The sequence below is a fragment of the Leptonotus elevatus genome, chromosome 9, assembly GCF_054856555.1.
Source record: "Leptonotus elevatus isolate MCC_2025b chromosome 9, RoL_Lele_1.0, whole genome shotgun sequence".
Taxonomy (NCBI): domain Eukaryota; kingdom Metazoa; phylum Chordata; class Actinopteri; order Syngnathiformes; family Syngnathidae; genus Leptonotus; species Leptonotus elevatus.
The window spans coordinates 2,407,248-2,432,446 of NC_141247.1; the positions used below are offsets into that span (position 1 = coordinate 2,407,248).

The 25,199-nt window shown below is 39.1% G+C and overlaps 1 protein-coding gene and 1 pseudogene across 1 annotated transcript; one reads left to right on the top strand and one right to left on the bottom strand.

Moving 5' to 3' along the window:
• The first annotated feature begins 5,432 nt into the window (after positions 1–5,432).
• LOC147167855 (uncharacterized) lies at positions 5,433–6,305 on the top strand. The gene has a single exon (XM_086085520.1). It carries the CDS (start codon positions 5,433–5,435, stop codon positions 6,303–6,305), a length of 873 nt encoding a protein of 290 aa, XP_085941646.1.
• A 5,079-nt stretch (positions 6,306–11,384) lies between these two features.
• LOC147167856 (uncharacterized) lies at positions 11,385–14,059 on the bottom strand (annotated as a pseudogene).
• Between the last annotated feature and the right edge of the window lie 11,140 nt (positions 14,060–25,199).

The following is a 25,199-nucleotide window of genomic DNA, read 5'->3' on the forward strand; positions in this document are numbered from 1 at the left end:
TGCTTTTAGGTAGTCTAGAATTAAATGTACTTTTTGCGACCAAATTGGCTATGTGCTGATAGGCACAGCAGCTCGGTGTGCTGGAACGCAGGGATCTCTACCAAATTCACTAACACATTAGCCAAACACTTGCCCCGGCATGAAAATTTAGATGCATCCGCCAACAATCCCGATTGTTATGGCAAGTGTGCTCCATATAATTTGTTCGGTTGTTACTAACAGCATTTTTCAAAAATATTTTCCAGTCTAATATATTTTGTAGAAACTGCATTTGCACGTACGCCGCCATTGTTGTCTACAGCGCAATGCATTCTGGGTGGTGACGTAGAATGGCGGATGCCCCCTACTGACCACAGCAAAACAATTGAATGCTCGTTGTTGTTAATAGTCACAGCAATTGTAAACACCAATGAGCTCCTCTGTTAAGCCGTTTAAATTCGAACCTGAGTGTGTCCAAATTAGTGTTGTTCCGATACCGTTTTTTGGCCCCCGATACCGATTCCGATACCCAGCTTTGCAGTATCGGCCGATGCCGATACCATACCGATACCTAAGTAATTTTTTTTCCCAACGTGAAAAAGCTGTCCTGCCATTGGTTCAGAGCATTCAAGGGCCAATAGGATATCTTAGCTCGGCATGCAGTGAACATGTCACACATCAGTGAATGTCGTGCATAAGCAAGACACAAGATGCTGCATCCAAAGTCCTATATTAGTGTAAGAATTAATGCTATCGGCATGTTACTTGTTAGTAACCACCGATACCGATACCAATGTTTTAATGCAGTATCGGGGTCTCTGCCGATACCAGTATCGGTATCGGAACAACCCTAGTCTAAAAACATGAGGAAAGGGAGGAAGAAGCACGCGATGAAAATGAAGCTCACGGACGTGAGAATAGAGTTTGGACATTTTTGGTGGTGTCTTTGTGGCAGCTGCTTGCCGATGCTGACAGAAAAATAGAGTGTTTGCTGTGAGGAGCCCCATTTTATTTTTGGAGCTGTTCATGGTAAGTGTCTTTTCACATTACCTCATGACTAAAGAGCAAAGTTATATAAGTGACGCAGACTCTGCCTACGTCATTCACAGATCTCCCCGGTATCACGGCACATCAAAGTTTTGATGATGAATGCATTAACAAAGATGTTTTATGGGCTTCCTTAAGAAGCTTTCATGATTGGTACAGTGCCAGATCACTAACGGGCAAGTTGATATTCCACCCAGGTACAAAATAGCCTCGTTAAAATTGTTACGAAATTAGCAGCGGGGTTGGTGGCTAATGTAGCTAGCTAGTACATACCTTAACACTGCTGTAGTAATTTCCAGCCTACTCACGACCTTGTCAGGAGCACTTTGTTGACTTTTGTGAGGAGGATATCCAATACTTGTCCATTTGTCAATTGTTGCTGTCATGGCCTGCTTCAGTCACCTCTTATGCCCCCGCGTTTGAAATGAGTAGCCTATTCTGTTTTTAACTTTAATACAACCACATCGGTATTGCTTTAGTACCACTGTTCAAACTTTTCAACTGTAATCAGCACTGCTGTTCAATACATGAAAGCTGAAAGATAAACTTTTTTCACTTGCTGGGAAAAGTAATATTTACATTTAAGATTACACTGATTTATACTTTTATGATTCTTTCATTAGGGCCTATAGATATGCAGGATATCGACAATTTACTTGGTGGATGCATGGCTGGCTCGGGAGAAGAATCTGCAGAGTTATTCCATCATGTGCTGTAAACAAAATTTGCCAAGTCTACCTTGAACCGTGCGGAATCTATACAGGGTGTCAGTGTGTAAGTGCAGATCATGCAGAAGTGGATGAGGCATGGACTGATTTTTATGTCATTTAATAAACTTTGTTAGTTTATGTTAAGATGTGTTTTTTGTTTTATTATCATTATTGGTAAAAAATTAATGGATGGCTGGACAACAGCATACATCTCAGTCAGATATGGAATACCTTAGTGCAGTGTTTCTCAACCCTGGTCCTTGGGAAAAACTATCCAGCCTGTTTTCCTTGTCCCCCTATTCCAACGCAGATTATTCCAATGACAACTCATCAGCAAGCTCTGGAGAAGCCTGATAACCGATCCTCACCTGCGTTGGTGAAAGGAGACATGGAAAACAGGCTGGATAGTGTTCCCCGAGAAAACCATGGTTGAGAAACACTGTCTCAGTGAACAGTCAGTCAACACTATAGGAATAAATTTATCTGAAACGTGATAACTCCTGTGCCTGTTGGATGATTTGTGATCTGGGTAGTCTCTCTTTTGGAGCCATAACATGTGCTGAGATCAGTGTTGAGCCTGTGTTGCCTGAGTCATCAACAGCAGAGAGAACATCAGCCACCATTGCTGTCATGTAGCTGTAGTCCTTTGCAACAGCCACACCCAGGGGAAACAAAATTGACAAATGAGACAAGTTTGAGATCTCAAACATGTCTCATTTACTTCTCCTAGACAACACTGAGATTGGTGTGAGACCAAACTGAGACTAAGGTGTGTTGCTCCTGTGTCTCATCTTTTTCTCAGGAGCAATGCCATGCACTTAATCTCAAATTAGTCTCCTTTGGAGATTTAGATATCTCAATAAGGTCTCACATGTTTCTCAGTTCACCGCTATTAGTTCTATACCTTTTATATATATATATATATATATATATATATATATATTTCCTTGTATTCCTCACCTTTGCGACGCCATACAGTTTCTAAGCCATCAGTTAAAACAACTTATATCTTGGTCTCATCACTCCAGAGTACAGTCCCAGTAGGCTTCATCTTTGTCAGCATGGGCCCTGGCAAACTCGAGGCGCGCGTTTTTGTGCCTGGGCTTTAGGAGAGGCTTCCTCCGTGGACGGCACCCATGCATGCCATTCCTCTGCAGTGTACGTCATATTTTGTCATGGGAAATAGTCACCCCAGTTTGGCTTTCTAATTCCTTAGATAACTGCAGCGAACTTACATGTCGATTTTCTTCCACCCTTCTCATCAGAAGACGCTGCTGTTGAGTTGTTAACATCCGTGGACGACTTGGACGTTTTGCTACAGTATTCTGACTGATAAGTAAAGCTTTGCTGATTTTCTTGTAGCCTTCAACTTTGCTGTGTAAAGAAATTATTTTCTTTCTCAGATCTTGTGATATTTCTCTTCCATGTGGTGCCATTGCAGCAGTTTACCCTCGAGGATTCTGCCGAGGGTATAGAGCTGGTCCACTATTCCACAGCCGGGACAAAAAACACACAATCCGAGATTCGACTTCCCGACGGACCCTCCTCTCCAGAATCCTGAATAGACCTTACCAGGGAGGCTGAGGAGTGTGATCCCTCTATGGTTGGAACACACCCTCCGGTCCACCTTCTTAAAAAAAAAAGGGACCACCACCCCGGGTCTACCAATCCAGAGGCACTGTCCCCGATGTCCACGCGATGTTGTAGAGGCGTGTCAACCACGATAGCCCCACAACATCCAGAGCCTTTAGGAACTCCGAGCGGATATCATCTTGCCTTGCCACCAAGGAGCTTATCAACCACCTCAGTGACTTTGACCCCAGAGATAGGGGAGCCCAGAGTCAGAGTCAAATCAGAGTCGCCAAACCCTGCTTCCTCAAAGGAAGACGTGTCGGTGGAATTGAGGCGGTCTTCGAAGAATTCTCCCCACTGATTCACAACGTCCCGAGTAGAGGTCAGCAGCACCCCATCTCCACTATACACAGTGTTAATGGTGCACTGCTTTCTTCTCCTGAGACACTGGATGGTGGACCAGAATTTCTTTAAAACAGTCCGGAAGTCGTTTTCCATGGCCTCACCGAACTCCTCCCATGTCCGAGTTTTTGCATCCGAAGCTGCATTCTGCTTGGCCAGCCGGTACCTGTCAGCTGCCTCTGGAGTCCCACAGGCCAAAAAGGCCCAATAGGACTCCTTCTTCAGCTTGACAGGCACCAACCACCTTATGGACACAGCTCCGATCAGCCGCCTCAACAATGGAGGCGCGGAACATGGTTCACTCGGACTCAATGTCCCCCACCTCCTTCGGGACAAGAAGGACAGGGGATTCTGCCAGACGTTCCCAGTAGACCCTCACAATATGTTTGGGTCTGCCAGGTCGGACCAGCATCTTACCTCGCCACACATGGCCCCTGCCTTTGGCTGCCACCCAGCTCACTGCACACCTGACCCCTTTGGCTCCTCCCACAGGTGGTGAGCCCATGGGAAGGGGGACCCACGTTGCCTTTTATATATATATATATATATATATATATATATATATATATATATACACACACACACATGGATAGATAGATATACATACATATGTGTGTGTGTGTGTGTGTGTATATATATATATATATATATATACATATACATATATATATATATACATATACATATATATATATATATATATATATATATATACGTGTATGTTTATATATGTGTATATGTATATATGTGTGTGTGTATGTATATATATGTGTTTATATATATAATTTTAAGCATTTTAAATTACATTCTTTCTAAATGCTCCATTCCTTTAGGAGCTCAAGTCCAATGAACATATTAGTCTATTTAACCTATTCAAAATTTCATTACAAACTTTGTTTTAAATTTCATTTTTACCCAGGGGCTACCTATCCATGTTTACAGTTTATACATTTCACCAACTGTCTTTAGCTGAAACAACATTTTGCAGCACAAATGCTTTTTAAACCCGTCGGTGTTATTTGTCCATTTTCTGGCTTTTTTATGTTTTTCTGTGTTTCATCAAAGAAAAAGCATTTGAAAAAAATACACTAGGGACCTGACATTTCACCAGGATTGTTAAAAAATGTAGAAGTTCTAAATGGCGCCATGCTGCAATTTATAATTATTGCAAACAGCTAAGAGGGAGAGATTCACTCGAAATTCTTTTAAGAATGCCCGATTTTGGCTCATTGACTCCCATTATAAATCAGTTTTTGATATGCTGTAAACCTGAATTGTTATAATGCATTTTCCGTGATTACTGATGCAATTACATAGAACATAGAGGAATTTATGTGCTGAGTGTTAACACCCAAAATCCACTAGGTGGCGCCATAGGCTAATAAATGAATTTGCTTGTGCAAAGCCCGCTGCAGATTGGTCAAAATGAATGTGATAAAAACGGTTGGCATTACAAAAAAGTTTGGTGTTGATGTGTCTGAGCTCACTTTCAGTCTATTTGGGCATGCATATTTGCAGGTGTGCACAAGAAAATACAAAGGTACTGCCAACAAATGCAAGAAAAAATAAATACACTTGTTTATTGTTATTGTTTGAATTTCAACTCTTACTGGTTGAGTGTTTGAATTTTTTATTGGTTCTGGGCATTTTTGGAGTCGTTGTTCTCTCGATAATCACTACTTCGCATTTCTTTCAAAACAACTGGTAGCAATGGCTAGAAAAATGGCATTGAAGGACGCGATTCAGCTCGTTTTAGAAAGTTCTGATTCCGAAGAAGAATTTTATTCGGACGTTAGTTCGGAGAGCTCGGAAGAAGTTACAGAGTCTACTCTTGGACTTTGGATGCCGGAGGAGGAAGAGGATGATGACGAAGATTACGAAGATGAGCATGACGAGGAGTGGAAAGTGGAGGCAGATGATCGCGGAGGTGAGAGCGAGGAGGAGGGGGGCGGAGATGAACACAATGGGGAGGCAGAGGATGATGAAAATTACGACGATCAGGGTGAAGAAAATAGTGAGTGGCTCTCAAAAAATATATATATATTATGGTCTCCTATCCACGAAGTGGCCACACATTATGTCCCCCCTCCCATTCCTAACCCCGGGCCAACACTCTACGCAGTAGCCAGAATCAGCAGCCCTGAAACTACGTTTGCTTTATTTTTCAATGAGGGCATCATACAGCGAATTTTGGACATGACAAACCTCCAAGGGCTCAGGTCAGTCACTTCTTGGAGCACACTGACTGTCAGCGAGCTGCGTGCTTACTTGGGGCTGCTGATTCTGGCAGGGTTATACAAATCAAAGCATGAGGCAACGATCAGCTTATGGGACAAAGATAGCGGACGGCGCATATTTTCAAAAACTATGGCCCATGGACGCTTCTGCCAAATCAACCGAACAATTAGGTTTGATGACAGACTCCTCAGGCCACAACGTCACCACCAAAATAAACTGTCCCTTATCAGTGAAATATGGAATATGTGGAACGCAGACACAACACCACCACCGTCCCGCCCGGGGGGAGGAGACGACAAGAAGGGCAAGGGGCGGCGGCAGGGCAGCAATGAGAGGGGGGAGAAGGAGGAAGGGTGACAAGGGAGAAGGGACAAGGGAGGCGGAGGATGGGCGGGGATAAGCGAGGAGGGAGAGGCGACAAGGGGGAACCACAGGGCACCCCGGAGGCCCACCCACCCCGAACCGCGTTGCCGGGCACAGGGAGCAACGGACCGCGTCAGGGAGAGAACTGCAACACAGCACCCCCCCCCCCCCCCCCCCAAGAGACCCAGGGAACGGCCAAGACGCAGCCGCCACCCAGCAGCCAACAGAGGGGCAGAGCCGCCCACGCTCAGCCAGGGGGGACAGCACCTATAAAGTTAACCCACTGGCATGCAGTGATTCCGAATATTAATCCTTAGTGCCCATTGGAAGTGTATCTTGAAGAGTTGGTGACTGGAAGGTGTCGTTTGATGTAGTCTGCTCGATCATGCTGGCAGCAACTGTGTTCCTGACTATAAAAACACAACCATTAGTTACAAATTGCCAAATACAGAAACAGCAATGTAAGTTATCGCGATGTGGTGGCTCTCGCTTACAGGCAGAATTAAGTAACCGGATTTAGATTAAAAGATTCTTAATACGTAGACCATGCTTCTATAAATTTTGATATTTGTTTTTTATTTGAGGCAGATATTTTTTCCATTAAAATATGATTTATGAGGAGGTTAAACCATTGGTCGATATTCAGAGTTTGTTTATTTTTCCAGTTAACAAGAATTGTTTTTTTCGCGACAGGAAGGGCTACAAGTGTAGATTGAAATTGTTTACGTGGTAAGTCAGTTGTTGTTAGGTCACCTAGCAAACACAAGTTTGAAGATAAAAGTATCCTACAGTCCAAGATAGTGGAACGTTTTTCCAAGACTTTAGTCCAGAAATACATAACCGGAGTCATAACCACAAAGCATGAAAATAAGTGTCTGTTGTGTTTTGTAAACACTGGAGACAAATGTCAGAGTCTGAGAGTCCCGTTTTCTTCATCATATATTGATTAATGTATGTTCTATGAACAATTTTATATTGGATAAGTTGTAAATTTGTTTGTTTTGTCATTTTGAATACGTTTTCACAAACTTGAATCCAAAAGTCAGATTCCGGAGCTATAGACAAGTCTGTCTCCCATTTGGAGATGGGTAGAGACATTTTATCAGTATACGAAAGTAACTTATATATTTTTGAGAGGTTTTTTGTTGTTGTCGGAGAAAGCTTGGTAATATCTTTGGATTGGAGCGTACCCCGGAGTGTTGGAATTTGTTTCTTTATCATACTTTTAACTTGCAGATAATGTAAAAAAAAAAAAAAACAAATTTGTATTTTTGGAGCAAGGATGTATAAGATATAAACATATTATCTGAGAAAAGATGGTGGAGATGTGTAATTCCTTTCTGCTCCCACACTAAATAAGTGTTGTTAAGTTGTTAAATTGAAAGTCGGGGTTATGCCATAGGGGAGAAAGCCCGCAGGGCTCCACTTGGGCTTTTGTAATTTCTAGTGCCTTCCACCAGGCTGTCAGGGTGGCGGAAATCATTGGGTTTTTAAAACAATTGTGTCGCTTAATCGATGTTGTAATAAAGAGTAAATCTAAAAGTCTGAGGTTATTACAATCTTTCTGTTCTAGTTCCAGCCAACAGTTAGTATCTCTGTTGGGTTGTGCCCATAGAATGATATATTGTAGCTGGTTAGCTATATAGTAGTGCATAAAATGTGGTGCCTCTCGACCTCCTTTGGATTTACTTTTCTGAAGAGTAGATAGATCTTTGCTTTTTTTTTATTCCAGTAAAATTTTGTAAAGGCAGAGTCCAACAACTGGAACCAGTTAGACGTAGGTTTAAATGGAATCATTGAGAAGAAATTATTTATTTTGGGTAAAACTTTCATTTTAATGGTGGCTATTCGAATGTCCTATTAGAGAAATAGGACGATTATTCCAGCGCTCCAAGTCACTATAAATGCGATCCAGAAGTGGAGTAAAGTTTAAATGAATTAAATCAGTTAATTTAGGTGAGATTTTAAATTACCTATAGGAAAGGAGTACTGTGGGTCCTGGCTTGCAGGGTTCCATGAATTTTCTGTAATAGGTAGTAATGTTGATTTTGTCCAGTTAATAGAATAATCTAATAAATGTGAGAATTTAGTTATTAAGTTAAATACTTCCCCTAACGAAATAGCAGGCTTTTCTAAATAAAGTAAAATATCATCGGCATATAGATTAATTTTGTGTTCTGTTACCCCAGAGTTAATTCCTTGAATCCTTCTTTCCTGGTGTATAGCTAATGCAAGCGCCTCAATAAACATTGCAAATAATAAAGGGGACAGTGATGCCCTGTCTTGTGCCTCTATGTAGAGTAAAACTCTGAGATATAAACCCATTAGTAGTAACTGTAGCTTTAGGAGAATCATATATTACTGACACCCAGTGAATAAATGACTTCCCAAAGCCAAATTTATTTAAAACAGCAAAGAAGAAGGACCAGTTAACTTTGTCGAAAGCTTTTTATGCATCCAATGATATAACTGCCTTTTTATCATGCTGCTGTGACATGCTAATAAGGTTAAAGAGCCCCCTAATATTATTAGTAGAGTGACGACTAGAGTACTGTTTCTAGTTTAGATGCGAAAGCCTTAGTGATAATTTTAATATCAGTGTTAATTAGTGAAATCGGACGGTAACTTGATGGAAGGGTGGGGTCTTTTTCTGGCTTTAATAAAAGTTGAATTGCTGCTGTGTTCATGTGTGGGCGTATGTAACCATTAGTTTTGATTTCTGTTACTACTCTTAAGAATAGTGGAGCAAGCATTAAGAGAGTCCTTTATTTCCAAAAAGTCTGCCCACTCTCCTCTTATAATTTTGTCAAACTCTGCGTCATTTAGCAGTGAGATGTTAAAACGCCATGTCGGGGGTGGTTTAAAGGTATAATCAACTTGTAGGGTAAGGGAGACTCGTGCATGGTCGCTTATAATAATAGGATGTATTTTTGTAACAGTTTTATCAGCAATAGTTATTTGTAAGAAAAAAATAAATTCTTAAAAAAGACCAGTGCACAGCGGAAAAGAAGGTACATTTCTTCTTAGTTGGGTTTTTAAGTCTCCAGCTGTCGACGAGGCCAAAATCATCCATATATTCCCCTATTACTTTAGTAGATTGTAATCGCCTTATACATGTTGTATTATTAGAACGATCTATTAATGGATTTAAGACTGTGTTAAAGTCTCCTCCAATAATAAGAGTAGAGTTTGTCGCTAACTCAAACAGCTGAGAGAAAAAATCATGGAAAAAGGCCGGATCATCATTATTAGGGGCATATAAATTACCAAATGTACATATTTTATTAAATATAGTCACCTGAATAATAATGTATCGGCCCTCTGGGTCTGTTACTGTATTATTTATAGTAAAGAATAAATTCTTATACATGAGTATACAGACTCATCTTTGTCTACTGTTATAAGGAGCAGAGTACACTTGACTAAAATTCTTATCAATAAGTAATTTTTCTTCAGATTTTTGTAGGTGGGTTTCTTGAAGAAGACAAATATCTGCTTTTAATTTTAAGAGATGGTCTAAAATGTTTATTCTTTTTGCCTGTGAGCGAGCGCCACAAACATTCCAGGAAACCAGAACTAATTTATGCATCCAAACAATATAAACTCAGTCCTGTGTATATATCTGTATAGGCTATTTGTTAATATTGGCATGTTATAGGATATAATCAAAGTGGTTAGGTGGTTTATGTGTTTTGTGTAAAATATGAGGTAACGTGTAAGTAAATATAACATTGAAAAAATGGGGAGGAAGGTGAAAGTGAAGGAAATTAGTGGGGGATTAAACATCTAACAATACACCAGTAACTGGTAACCTAAGCGAGATTTTTTGTTTAAATATATTTTAGATATCGTTATGTATTAATATTATAGTTGTAATATAGCCTCAACATAATGAGTATTCATATTTTAGTTTTTATAACCACATATACAGTATATGTATACATCTAATAATCAAACAAAGTTTAGTTCCACCAATGCCAAATAGAACAGCCAGGGAGTGGAGTTGGGGTTCCGGAATAGTTGGCCATCGATGTATAGCTTATCAACGACTATCGTAGTCCGTTTACCCTCCTGCCTATTTTGTCTGATTATAGGAAACAGTACCTTTTGCCGCTCATTAATCTCTCTCGGGAATTGGTCATTCATTCCGAAAGAGCTCCCTTTAAGCTCCCGTCCTTTACTTGAAATAAATTATTTCTGTTTAAAATGCTCGAACTTAGCGATAATAGGACGGGGTTTGTTGCCCCTACGGGCTCCAAGCCGATGTACCCGGTGAAAAGAGATATTATTTTTCGTCTCCTGAGGAATTTTTAACGACGTCGTCATAATTTTTTTTATCCCGACCTCTGGATTGTCAGAGGTATTCTCGGATATGCCTGAGAATATTACATTATCCTGCATGCTACGGGATTGGACATCCAGAACCGTTTCTTTTAGCGTTTTATTCTCCTTTTTAATCGTTTTCAACTCGGCTGAAACAGCCGCGAGTGAAGAGCGTAACTCGGCATTATCTCGTTGGAGGTCACTTACCTGTTGGCCAACGAATTCCAAACTTACCTTTTATTCTTTAACGTCCTCGCGGATGAGGCAGAGGACATCTAGTTTTTTTATTTATGGATCCAGCATACTGACCGAAACGTCCGTAGTGGTTAGATCGTCCGTGTCCGTCGCTGAGTCATTTTTTCTCTTCTTGGAAGGTTTCTCGAAGGAAGGATCCTCCATCGCGCAGCTGTAAAAATATCCATCGATGAAACGTTCAAGGTCCTCTACGCTGGGTGGTATTCCAAATCTGCCGGATGAAAGAGAGAAGAAAAAAGCCAAGTTATATGGTGGTTAAATTCGGATTTGGTTTAGCATAATAGAGCTAGTTCTATTTTAGCAGCAGGGCGCTGCCATTTTTGGGTATTCCCAGTCTCGCTGTAGGTCTTGCGATAGTCACAGCATCTTGCGATAGCAGCCTTCTCTTTTTAATTGCTATTTTTTCACTTATTTCTCCTTATAATAATTTTCTCCTTGAAGTTAGATCCCAAAGTTATCTCTATTAAGTCTCAAATATGACTCCCTCTTTAATTGCTATGTCTCCCTTATTTCTCCTAGTGAATTTTAGGAGAAACAAATGAGAAACGTTTGAGACAAAAGAGAGAGTAAAATGAGACTGTGGTGAGATTCTCAAATTTGTCTCACGAGACATAGACAAGCAAGCTTTGAGCAATAAAATTTCCTTCTGGGCTGGTCTTGCCTGGAATTTCTTGTCTACTTTACTCCACAAAATTTTATATTTTGTTTCTCCAACACTCTCGCCAACCTGATAAACAGCCTGTTAAAGCACATAAAGACAGGTAGATATAGTTAGGTAATTTAAAGTCTTTGTGGGGAAATTCATTTCCAGTGAGTAAAAATATACACAAAGATAACATTCAACACATGATTTAGACATGAATATGTAAAAAGGGTGTGTCATGCAAGACAAACATTTTATTTAACTTTTTTTTTTAAATCATCATAATTGCAATTTTGATTTGATTGAGATTAATTGTGCAACCCTACTTTGTTTCACAGCTACTACAACTAATCTTTTCTCAACTGTCATGTTATAAAAATGTGTATTGTAAACTAGTGTATATCTTGATTAATTAGTTGCACAGGCTGAAAAGTTTTAAGTGAAAGTCAACCATAAACATTTCTTGACAATGGGGTAGATGCCCCTGACTTCCGACTAACGTAAGTCACACACCGACGCCGTTTACACAGGCCGTGTGTCCCAGCACTCGCACCCCCACCCCTGCGCCCCACAACCGCGGGCTCCCGCCGATGGGCGCGCAGGGCGTCCAGCTCTCTGAAATGCTTCGGAGAACTGAGACAGACACACTACACGCTCGCAACCATCAATGGGAATGCACAACCGAGGGGCACAAGGGCGGAAGCGCAAGCACTTGGACGTGGCCCACACGTTGCAAACAGCAACCGGAAACAGCACAAGTGTGTGAAAGTCGGAAGTCCCGCCTCCTCTGTGTGGCATATACCCCATAATATGTTATATGTGACATCACTAGTCTAAACATGACATTCTGATTAATATTAAATTTGTGGAATATGAGTTGTGAAGCAATTTTTCTCCATCTCAGGGCGGCCATTTTGCCACTTGCTGTCAACTGAAGATGATATCAATGTTGCTCAGGGCTCAGGTAACAATCACAGTTCACCTGTTTTTTGAAGCTGCACTGCATAGAACATATTATTCTCAAAAACAATTTGGGGGGTTGACTTCCCCTTCAAAATAGGAGAAATTTGAATCATAGTGTATGTGCAAAATGAAAATCATCAATTCTCTCACTTTATTATACTTGTCACAAATCACTTCAATCGTCTTCATTAAAATCTACCCAAATTGCAACAAAATGGAATGATTACAGTTAACCTATATGCTCCCTGTTCACATGGTTGTTATGATCCAAAGCAGCCAACATGGAGGCATGGACAATCACATCATAACCAAAGCGTGTTCTCTGTGGGAGGTACTTGAGGTACATGGAGTGATACACCTGCATTTGAAATAGAAACTGAACAAAAGTTATGTGTGCTACTAGAACAATTTTACAATATAAACATTTTAAAGTGTGTAAATACCTCAAATGTAGTTGTGTGTACACACTTAGTGAGATGGTCAGGGTCCTTCAAATCACAATCTTCACTAGTGTGCTGTGGGCTTCAGACCCATGCTTCAACCACAGTTTGTGTCCCTGGCTCTCCTCATTCAGGGGCTCAAAGGCACAGTAGTGGTAATGTCTGTTCTCTGGCCAGTTATGTCGGTTGGTGACATGGTGTATCACTGACACCCACTTCTCTTTCAGCAGCACAGCATCCACCTCACAGGTCTGGGCACTGCACCACAGGTGATTAATGATGGATGAAATCCAGGCTCCAAGGTCCTCACACCCCTTTTGCTTCGCCTCTGCTGTCAGTCTCTTGGACACACCTTTGGCCACATGCCATGGGTCAAATTAATTGACCTTTTTAGGATTATTCATCCTCATCTCTTTAACAATTTGGGGATGTCTGTCAGTGGAGATGACAGAAATCTGCACTCCGTTTTCTTCAATAGTGTTGAGAGCTTCTTTAAATCCATGCAGTTCCATGGCATTGGAGTTTGAAACTTGGCTGACACTCACAACTTTAAAGTCCACGACCTTACTGCTCCGTGTGTCTAAAAATGTGTAAATGCAGTATTTGGCTGAGTGTCCTGGTGAATCACACCTGCCGTCTCCACACAGTATGTCAGTTAGCACTGCATTCTGCTCTTTGATCCATGTTCTCTTGATGGTGGGAAACACAAAAAAAATTCTCAGGTCTGTGTTTGTGTCTTCACTTTTTTTTTTTAGGTTCATATTAATGCAAAACCTCTCAAACTTGGCAAAATAGATGCCACTGAAAAACACAGATGCTGTTAGAAGCAGGTTTCTAGCACCTTTGATCCCACTCAGATTTGGCTGCCAGTGGTAACGGCACCTGTTTCCACAGGTGAGCTCAAGTGTCAGCTGGGATCCTTGATTGTGTACTTCTATGATGACTTCATGGGCAATGAGAGAGCCACACTTTACACAACGTACAAGAAAAACTCTTCTGTTTGTGGATGTATTTATTGATGTCTGAGATTCCGTGAACTGAGAAAAATCTGATGAACTTGCAATGAGTAATCGGGTAAAGTAAACATACCCTCTACCGTCACTATCTCCATCCAAGTCGGTCATATTTTTTCATGTAGCTGATTGGCGAGTGTACATTAGCTTGCCACTGTACAGCTACATCGGACATGCACGTCTCTGTCTCACTCGAAGCTTCTTTTGTAATTGGTGAACACTGCACACTTACAGATTGGCATTGTTTAGTGATTATTTTGTCCGATGAAAATTCGGTGTTCGAAGCAAAAACATAGTCCAGGAGGCACGCGTCCAACATCTCCTGTCTTTCGCATCTTTTTGCACGGTTTACACTTGCTCGTGGCCGTTTAGGCTCCTTATGGAGGAATATAGTAGCAATGCATTTTGTATTAATCGTCTTTTGTAGCCAGACGCACTGGCAAGCTCTCTCATGAGCCTCAAATGCGTCGGGGGTAAAATGGCGAGAGCACAGCCGTGGGTCTTTCGGCAGGCTGAGTCTCCCAACAGCATTCTCCCACATTTTTCTTAATTTTTTTTCCTCGAGTAAAGCTATGTAGGCTTACCTCACTTTCCTTTTAACCCTTGGATTGAAAATGTCATCCAAAAGCCGAGCACAATGGCATTTTGACTCCTTTTCTCTGACCTGTTCGCTATATTTTGCTATGGTTGGTAGGGGGCTATAGCCATTCTATGTCACCACCCAGAATGCATTGCATTGTAGACAGACATGACGGTGTACGTGTAAATAAAGTTTTTGCAAAATTTATTAAACTGGAAATTATTTTTGAAAAATATTAACATCAGTTTTAACAATAATGAGAGATTTAAGTTACATAACTACACAAGTAAAACTTAATAATAATAATAATAATAACTAGAAACATTTCCGTGGAAATTTTGAATGGGACTGCTGACTTGCAAGGTGGAAAGACGCATGTAGTACTTGTAGCAATAGTAGTAGTAGTAGGACTTTTAGTCGTAGCAAGTACTTGTAGTAGTAGTACTTGTACTTGTAGTAGTAGTATTAGTATTAGTAGTACTTGTAGTTGTAGTAATTTTAGTAGTAGTCAAAGGGCCAAGATGGCCACCGACCAAGGTTGGCGAGGGGGAGAGAGTCCTTGGCGTACCTAATCAATTGGCCAAGATGGCCGCCGCCCTGGGCGAGCGGAGTGGCGAGAATCCTGGGCGTACCTAATCAATTGGCCAAGATGGCTGCCCGTACATAGGCCAAGCCTTGAGTACACCAAGAAAAAAAGGGGGTGAGTTGAGCTCAACAGTCAGAGAGATGATTGGCTGAGGCAGTTGCTATGCAAAAGTGAGAGACCAGGCAGTATAGCTAAAAAAGCACTATTTAAATAGCAGTCCATTCCATTGCCTTTAAAAAAAATGAAAATAATGTTGTGGTTTTTTTTTTGTGTTTTTTAATGTATTTTTTAAAAAAACATTTAAATGAGCTAAACAGTTTAAAATTTAAACGATTGGAATTGGTTAAGAAATGTGGAAGTTAACCATAATCAACATAAACTAAAAGTATCTTACTGTCCCTTTAAGAAACATGCACATTCACGCACACACATTTGATTTTAACTTGTTGGACACATTTGACTTGGAGACATCACGCACACACATTCCATTGATATTGTATAGGATACGCACACCTCGAAGAAAAGCCTCTCACGACTTTAACGGTTCAAGATGCAGATTCCAGAAATGGCTCGTTAGAGCGACAAGGGTTCGGGGAACGTGAGCATGTTCTCATTTTTTTAATCGGATGAAAAATGACCAAATTAGAGCAGGTTGAAAACTTATCATTTATAAAAAATGAAGAGAAGAAGTCGCCGAAATTAACATAGAAAAGTTAGCCGAAAAAGTCAGACTTCTCCTCGCTTAAAGTGAAAATAAAGGTACTAAATGACACCTTAGCCAAATAAAAGTGGGTTTGTCAGAAAGAAGACCCTTGTGACTACAAAATGTGTGAATTTGATGTCTAGTGAGCAAAGATTGTGGCCATGGTGACGAGTTGAAGTGAAACTTTTGGAAATAGATTTTTTGGCTTGCTCCACTCAAGCCGACGCAATACACACCAATGTTAAAAGGCTATTCGTCTCCCTTTCGCTCACTGTCTTTGAACCCGCACAGGGGGGAGAGCTTTCAATCTGCCCAAATTTTTTTGACACTGAGCTAAAGATGAGAAAAATTGCAACAAAATGAGCTAAAATTCATATTGCAACAAAATGAGCTAAAATTCATATCGGTCGGTTAACGTATGCGCGCGCGCAGCGTGTCTTGGGAAAAGGTGCTTGATTTGATGTGATCATTTTTGGTTTCCCATTCATTCCTATGGGACTTTTTTGGGGACTTTTTTGGGAATAGCGTCGCCATGGTAACTGGGAATTCCGAGAAAAATAATAGTGCAGCGAGTCAGATCGAGCCGCATCGTTTGATACCTCATTTGTCCCGGTGCGATCTACGGTACGGGCCGCATGTCAACCACTGTTTAAGCTGTTCCAAAGTGTGTTTGTCGATTGAACCATGTTGAAATATCACGCCTGGGACGTCGTTTTCTTCCAAAACGCTGTTTACACGTGTGTCCTACTCTGTTATTTTGTTCGACTCATGCATATTAATGAGGAAAATGTGACATCATTTGAGATCAACTCTATTGCAGAGATTTGAGGAGCGGTGGCATTTTCCTCTGTGCTATGGAGGACTGGATAGGAAACATTCTCAAAGCCCCTGCCATCACAACCCCCCTGTTCTTCAACTACAAGAAAAACTTCTCTTTGGGTCTCTTGGCAGTTGTTGATGCTGATAAATGCTGGGATTTTTCCCCGACACCGTTTTTGGTCAAGCACTGAGCTCTTGCCTCCTGTAGCTGCCTGAGGACCGGCTACTTCTACTAGCTGAATACCTTGAAGCCCAGCCCCATGTCTTTGTTGCTGATGAGGCCTTTCCACTCCAGCGTCATCTAATGAGGCCATTTCCAGGACGCATCCTTCCGTCAGAGCTGGGTATTTAATTACCGTCTCTCCCGGGCTAGGTTGTTGGTGGAGAATGCCTTTGGCATACTTTCTTCCCAGTGGAGGATGTACAGGCGTGCCATGGAGGTGCATGTGGAAGTGTGTGTGAAGGCGACATGTCTTCTCCATAATATCCTGTGGAAAACTGCCAAGCACCTGCAGGAACCATCCAGCCTTAAGAGGCGGAACCTCTGCCAGGTCTGAGAAGAGTAGCTGCCAACAGTTCAACCATAGAGGTAATGAAAGTCAGGGAGGCTTTCACCTGTATCTTTTCAGCAGGGGGAACGGTGCCATGGCAAGATTCTGTGTAGTACACACCCAAATCGGCTCTTTTAAGAGCTATCCAAACATTGTTTGGAGTAAAATTACTGCAACATTACTTTATCGGCACCAGAACTATTGTATACCTGTTTGTGCACCCAAATTTGCATTTACATTTTTTTCCACGATACAGTGAATTATGTGTGTATCTTCTGTATTGTATTACATTATGAGGAAAATATTAATTTAGCAGGTTAACCAGATTAATTTCAGCGTTTATCCGCAGTAAACAAACATTTGATGATCTCTTCACATCAATCAAGACATAAGGAAAGGCACATAATTATATAAAGTATGTGTTAACTGTATTTTTTTATACGTAAAAGACCAAAAAAAAAGTTGATTCATTAGATAGTAGGTTATCAAACACTGGACACAAGAATATATAAAACAAAGTATTCAAGCCTGATTCCTGCCTTGAAAAGACTGCCAGCCAGACATAATTATATATGTCAGTGGTGAGAGGTCAATATAAGCTATAAATGCAGTGCATGCTCAAACCCTTCAATAAAATAATTGAAAATATTTATCTGTGAGTGTCCTCTATTACCTTAGGTCCTAAATTCCTGTGTAATTTGTCCTGTTTTCATCGCGGAAAGCTGAAAAGCCGACAGCTTGTTTCGCGCATGCGCAATGAGATATTTGGTTGTGTCCGTTTCCGAGAGGCTGTTGACTGTACGTGCGCGTTGTGAATGGCAAAAAAGCTCTCAGTGACATAGTTTATCTGCTTATTTGAAATGTTCTGCGGAAAACAGTCAGTGGTTCCGTTCATCGCAGAGTCACAATGAGTGCCGTTTTCCCGGAGAACTTTTGAAGAAAAGAAGAATATAATTTCAAGTGGTCGTCCTACTGAAGTAATCATCACGAAAATGGGGAAGAATTTTGTCCGTTACTTTCAAGCAAAGACAACATAAATGGCAAGCTGGCTGTCCACAGGTTAGCAAACTTAATTGTTGGTTGAAACTGCGACGTCATTTGTTCCGAATACTATTGTTACGGTCCACGATGTGTCGTGGCTGTTGTTGTTTTTTTGTGGTTGTGAGCGGTGAATGCGGGCTGTATGAACGTTCCTCCCTGATTGGTGGACCTTTTCCCCGACTCGGTCCACCAATTAGGGCAAAGGAGGGAGCGCTGATTGCCGAACTGGTTTCAGGTGCATGACCAGCTGTGGTCATTAGTGGCCACAGTGTAAAAGGCTGGTGATCATGCTGGTGGTCAGGATGATTGTTGGTCTGGCTGTTTGTGTGTGTTTCCCACCTTCATTAGTTCGTTTTGTAGCCAGCCCCTATACCTCTTGTGTTGTGTGCAGTGTTGGGAATGTTACTTTAAAAAAGTAATTAGTAATAGTTACTTATTACTTGCTTGAAAAAGTAACTGAGTTAGTAATTGAATTAATTCATAAAAGTAACTCGTTACCAGGCAAAGTAACTATTCTTACTACTTAAAACAAGTTTTATATCAAACAATTTAGATTTGTATTTTTTTAAATATATTATTATTATTATCATTATTATATTTTTATACAAGTAATTCAAATTGCATCCAGGTTATATGGGGTGTTTTCATTTATTTTTGTGAGTATTTATATCACATAAATGCCTCACTCCATAATATGACACATCATACACTAATAATTAAAATGATAATAATTCATTAAATTTGGAGTGCCAGTTACTACAGCAATCAGAATAATCATACAATTAAAATAAATACTGGACAGATGGTGATTTGTGGCACATATGTCATATAGAGGTAATTTGTAGACAGTCCTAGCCAGTCCCTCCAGGATTTCAATCATTTTTTATGATTGTTGCGGGCAACTCGAGGTTTCTCTTGTATTAGGATATTAATATCAGTTTTAACAATAATGAGAGATTTAAGTTACATAACTACACAAGTAAAACTTAATAATAACTAGAAAAATTTCCGCGAAAATTTTGAATGGGCCTGCTGACTCTTGCAAGGTGGAAAGACGCAATACTTGTAGCAATAGTAGTAGTAGTATAGTAGTAGGACTTTTAGTAGTAGCAAGTACTTGTAGTAGTAGTATTAGTAGTACTTGTAGTAGTAGTCAAATGGCCAAGATGGCCGCCGACCCGGGTGGGCGAGGGGGAGAGAGTCCTTGGTGTACCTAATCAATTGGCCAAGATGGCCGCCGCCCTGGGCGAGCGGAGTGGCGAGAATCCAGGGTGTACCTAATTAATTGACCAGAATCCTGGGTGTACCTAATTAATTGACCAGAATCCTGGGTGTACCTAATCAATTGGCCAAGCTTTTTTTTTATGTATTTAAAAACATTTAAATGAGCTGAACAGTTTAAAATTTAAACCATTGAAATCGGTCAAGAAATGTGGAAGTTAACCATAATCAACATAAACTAAAAACTATCTTACTGCCCCTTTAAGAAACATGCACATTTACGCACACACATTTGATTTTAACTTGTTGGAGACATTTGACACACATTCCATTGATATTGTATAGGATACGCACACCTCGAACAAAAGCCTCTCACGACTTAACGGTTCAAGATGCAGATTCCAGAAATGGCTCGTTAGAACGGCAAGGGTTTGGGGAACGCGAGCATGTTCTAATTTTTTTAATCGGATGAAAAATGACCAAATGAGAGTAGGTTGAAAACTTATGATTTATAAAAAATGAGAGAAAGGCGCCGAAATTAACATGGAAAAGAGAGGCGAAATAGTCCGACTTCTCCTCGCTTAAAGTGAAAATAAAGGTACTAAATGACACCTTAGCCAAATAAAAGTGGGTTTGTCTGAAAGCAGACCCTTGTTCCTACAAAATGTGCGAATTTGATGTCTAGTGAGCAAAGATTGTGGCCATGGTGACGAGTTGAAGTGAAACTTTTGGAAATAGATTTTTTGGTTCCCGCCACTCAAAGCCTAATTGCTCCACTCAAGCCCACGCAATACACACCAATGTTAAAAGGCTATTTGTTTCCCTTTCGCTCACTGTCTTTGAACCCGCACAGAGGGGAGAGCTTTCATTCCTTAAAAAAAATTTAGACACTGAGCTAAAGATGGGAAAAATTGCAACAAAATAAGCTAAAATTCATATCGGCCGGTTAACGTATGCGCGCGCAGCGTGTCTTGGAAAAAGGTGCTTGATGTGTGATTTTGTCTTTCCTTTTCCCATTCATTTCAATGGGACTTTTTGGGGGAGTTTTTTGGGAATAGCGTCGCCATGGTAACTCGGAATTCTTAGAAAAATAATGCCGCAGCGAGTCAGATCGAGCCGCATCGTTTGATACCTCATTTGTGCCGGTGCGATCTACGGTACGGGCCGCATTTTTGCGGAAAATAATAAACCCTTTTTCCCTTTTTCTAGGATAGTAATTCCCTTTTTCTAGGATAGTAATATGTGCCTTCTGCTTCGCAGCAGGCCCACAACTACTACTATATTTACTCCTCAGAATCATCAGCTTCCACTTGAACTCCCTGAAAAACATATACTTTTGTACACTTTTAAATATGACAGTATGGTGATATATCTTCAGTTTATAATTCTACACATATAAAGATGTGTTTAATGATTGATTTACATCAGAAAACTGTCCAACTCTAGGCTTAACATGCATCATTCACATACAAATGTCATTCCATTGCCTCCATGAGTGTGAGCATATTTCTTTCAACACTTTTCACATGTTTAGCACTCGTGAAATAAGACAAATACAATTGTTGGCACTATTAATTACACTAGGCGAGCGTGTCACTATGATTAAGCGGTATCTTTATCGCTGTTATGGTGCTTGTGGAGTCGCAATATGGCTCTTGGTGGAACATGATTGTAAACAAATCGCTCCTCATGGTGGCCGTTTTTCGGCAAATCTCGACTGTCAATTTTGATTAATGTCACTCTTGTCAAAGTTGTCAAACCAGTTCCAGGTGAGGATGTAGACTCTTTGCTAAAATGCTAAAATATGCTAAGCCTTAAGGTCCAAAAGGAAGAAGGTCCGTCACGTCGTGACAGGCTTCCTGCTGCACTCTACATTTCAGCTGTCAAGACACTTTTATTGTGACGAGGTCCTACAACAACAGTGCCTCTAACTGTGGCCAAATGACATTTTCAGAGCAGGAATCAGGCTTCTCATAAACAGTTCGTCCTCGTCCTCACAAGGGTGTCTTGGGGATGGAGGAGAATTGACCCACTGCCTCAACAAAAGGAGCTGATGGTCTTCTATCCGGCTTTCCTTCCCTCCAGCACAGCGTTTAAACCTCCTCTTTCCTGTTATGAAATACAAGCACCATATTTTGTGTTACAAAGCTGTTTGTAAAGTTTTGAATTACCCAAAAAATGAAAAGTAAAACAGATCGTAATTTCATACAGAATATCTACACAATTAGTACACGATACGTAATAATTTAGATTTAATTAATTTGGACATGTAAATTGGTTGCACTTGATTAAAATAAATCAATTTGTATCGTATTGGTTTGGTTTATTTATAATAAAAGTGAAAGAAAGAAAGAAAATAAAAGCCAAAAGAATTACGAGCAAAGTCAGAATTCACATGTTCAAAGGGAGTAGGAAGAGGTACAAGAACTTCTCGTCCTACCCCCATTAGCTTATATCATGATAATGTACTAGTTATTATATTTAATATAACATTAAAATTGAAAAAGAAGAAGCAAATGGAGGAAAAACAGAATGGAAAATAAACAGAAAATGCACAAATATTAGTGTTATATTATATTATATATTAGTTATAAACCATTATCCATTGCTTCCACAAAAAAAGTAAAAGAAAAAAATAAAGCCCTACATATACAATTAATCTGAATTTAACATAATATGCATATTCCTGCGTATACACTCAGATTCATTTTATATTTATTCCCGATTTATATATTTTTGGAGCACTATATTTTTAAACCTCGTGTTGAACATAGCAAGTGATTCATAGTTTTTCAATTCAGTTTCATAATTGTTCCACAGATTAACCCCTTTAACAGAAACACACATTTCTTTATGTTTGTTTGTATCATTTATTTTTTTAAAGTCACTTGTGCCCCTTTACCTATAGCAACAACCTACTTTGATTTCAAACAACTTCTGAATACTGTGGCAAAGTTGGTTTGTGTACACTTTATACAATATTTGTGCTGTTTTAAGTTCGACTAAGTCATAAAATTTGAGAATATTTAATTGAATGAATAACGGATTTGTTGGTTCAATGTAATGTGAGTGATTAATAACTCAGGTATGGCATTAATAATGCACAATATAATGTATATAATTCTTTTTTTTTTTATCTTTGGTTTTGTAGAGAATACCTAAGATTTGGGATATTTTTCTTTTAACATTTTCTATATGAGATTTCCAGCACAATTTTGCATCTATTACAATGCCGAGAAATTGTATTTAATTTACAATAATTTGATGTTTAGTCGAGATTCAAAGATAATTTGTTTGTGTCAAACCAGTTTTTAGTATATTTAGCTCTTTTTCCACAGTACTCAGAAGCTGTTCGGTATTTTCTCCAGAACAATAGAGTTGTGTCATCAGCAAATATTACTCTTTTTTTTATTTTTATTATTTTTTTTTAAAGCTTTACATACACAGCAAATATCATTAGTATATAATATAAATAATTTGGGACCAAGCCCAGACCCTTGGGGGACACCATGACTAATCTTAAACTGATTTGATTTGAAATTGTTAAGCTGCCCATATTGATATCTATCTTCTAGGTAACTCTTAATCCATTTTCATGACAGACCTCTTATGCCATATATTTTCAGTTTTGCCATTAATATGTTATGAGCTATCGTATCAAAGGCTTAAAGTATATAAAAATCCCAAATGTAAATTATTTGTTATCTATAGGCTACTCGTGGCAATTTTTTCCACAAGCTCCATTACTGCCATAAGTAGTGGATCTTTTTTCTCAAAAACCATATTGACTGTCAGTTAGCAAATTATGCTTCTCAATAAATGTATCTAGTCTATGTGAAAATAGTTTTTCTAGGATTTTTGAGAAGGAAGTAATGAAATGGGTCTATTCTTGGTAAATAGATGTTTATCTCCACTTTTATAAATCAAAAACTTTTGCAGTTTTAATTTTTGTTGGGAAAATACCAGTTTTGAAGGATAAGTTACAGACGTATGTAAACGGTTGGACTACATATCGTATAATACTTTTTATTAATGACATATCAATATTGAAGCAGTCTAAATCCTTTTTATGATTTAGCAATATTTACCGGTAATATTTCTATATCATTTACTACACTAAGAAATATGGTGGAGGAATTGTTCTTAATACATGTATTTATTTCATATCTATTTTTTGGCTCAGGGATATCTATTGATAATTTGCAACCAACATTAATAAAATATTCATTGAATTCATTTATAATATTATCAATAATACTTTTATCATTTATAAAATGTTCAAAGTGATTTTTTTGATTATTTTAAAACCATTATTTATTATGCTGTTTAATACTCTCAATGTTTCTTGTGTGTTACTCCTATTCTGTTCTGTTCTAATAATGCATGGTAATATTATCTCTTACTTTTATAATATTTACACATTTATTTTTATGCTTTTACTATATGTAACCCACTTCAGAGTTGAAGCAATAACGGAGTGACACAGGTTTAACGTTGCAAAATTATAAATAAAATTACTATCTTCTATCGTGAGTAGCTTTAACCTCAAATCACAATCAGGAAGAAAAATAAAGTGTGAGTACTTCACTGTCAAAATCTCACAAGTAAATTGTTTTGTTTGTGAACAATCAGTATACATTTCCCCTTGAGGTCACAAAATAAAATGCATTCTTCAGAAACAACATAAAAACTGCAAAAATGTATCTAGAAAGCCACTAGCTCATTCACTTTGTGGTGTCCTCCACACACAATCACAAGAGAACTTTCTAGAACTAGCTTACCAAAAGCCTGGGCAGTAAAAGGCCTCCTTGTGAGTTCTCGAACATCTGAAATGATATTTACATGGTTTTACAATCACGGACAAATAAATGTTAGGAGCCAAAGAAATTAACCAAGTTTCCATATCGTTTCCCTTGGTTTACATTCACAGTTCAAACGAAAGAAATCAGAAGCCAGTGCTCGTATTTGCGATGTTAAGCTAGAGTAAGTATTTCAAAGCACTACTTCTGGTTTCTTTACAAAATAAACTTCCGGTTTTCAAAATAAAAATAGATACAACCCAAAAGTAAAATACTAGGGGTGTGAATTGCCTAGTACCTTTCGATTCGTTTCGCGATTCATAGGTCATGATTCGATTTGATACCGATTAATCCCGATGCGAATGTATAAATTGATTATTGGGATTTTTTTAAACTCAAATTTAGAAAATACTAATCAGTCAACTTGTACATGTACACTGTAAGATTTGTATGAAAATGTATTTATTTACCAGAAAATTGTCTGTTTCATGTTTGAACAGCACTGAAATAAAATATTAAGGCTTAATGTTCCATTAATATAACGTTCTACCATGCTTAATGTGTAAATCCTAACCCTAAATAAGACGTTTTGTAGAATATTCCCCCAAAAAATTAATGTTTAAAAATCGATTCGGCCGCATATTGAATCGATTCAAGAATTGCGCGCTGTAATACCGCGATATATTGCCAAATGGATTTTTTCTAACACCTCTATAAAATACTGTATGCGCAAATAATGATTGGAAATAAATAAAGATGATTTGTTAACCCCTTTTAGGTGGATTACATATAATTGAGTTCAGCATCCTTATTTCTTAGTATTAAAAAAAACGTTTATATAACAAGTTTTTTTTTTGCATGCATTTTCTATCCCCTGTGTCATCCATGGCTTATTAAAACATTGTTTCTTACTAGTTTGTCTTACTGTTTTTAATGGACAGTGCCTATTGT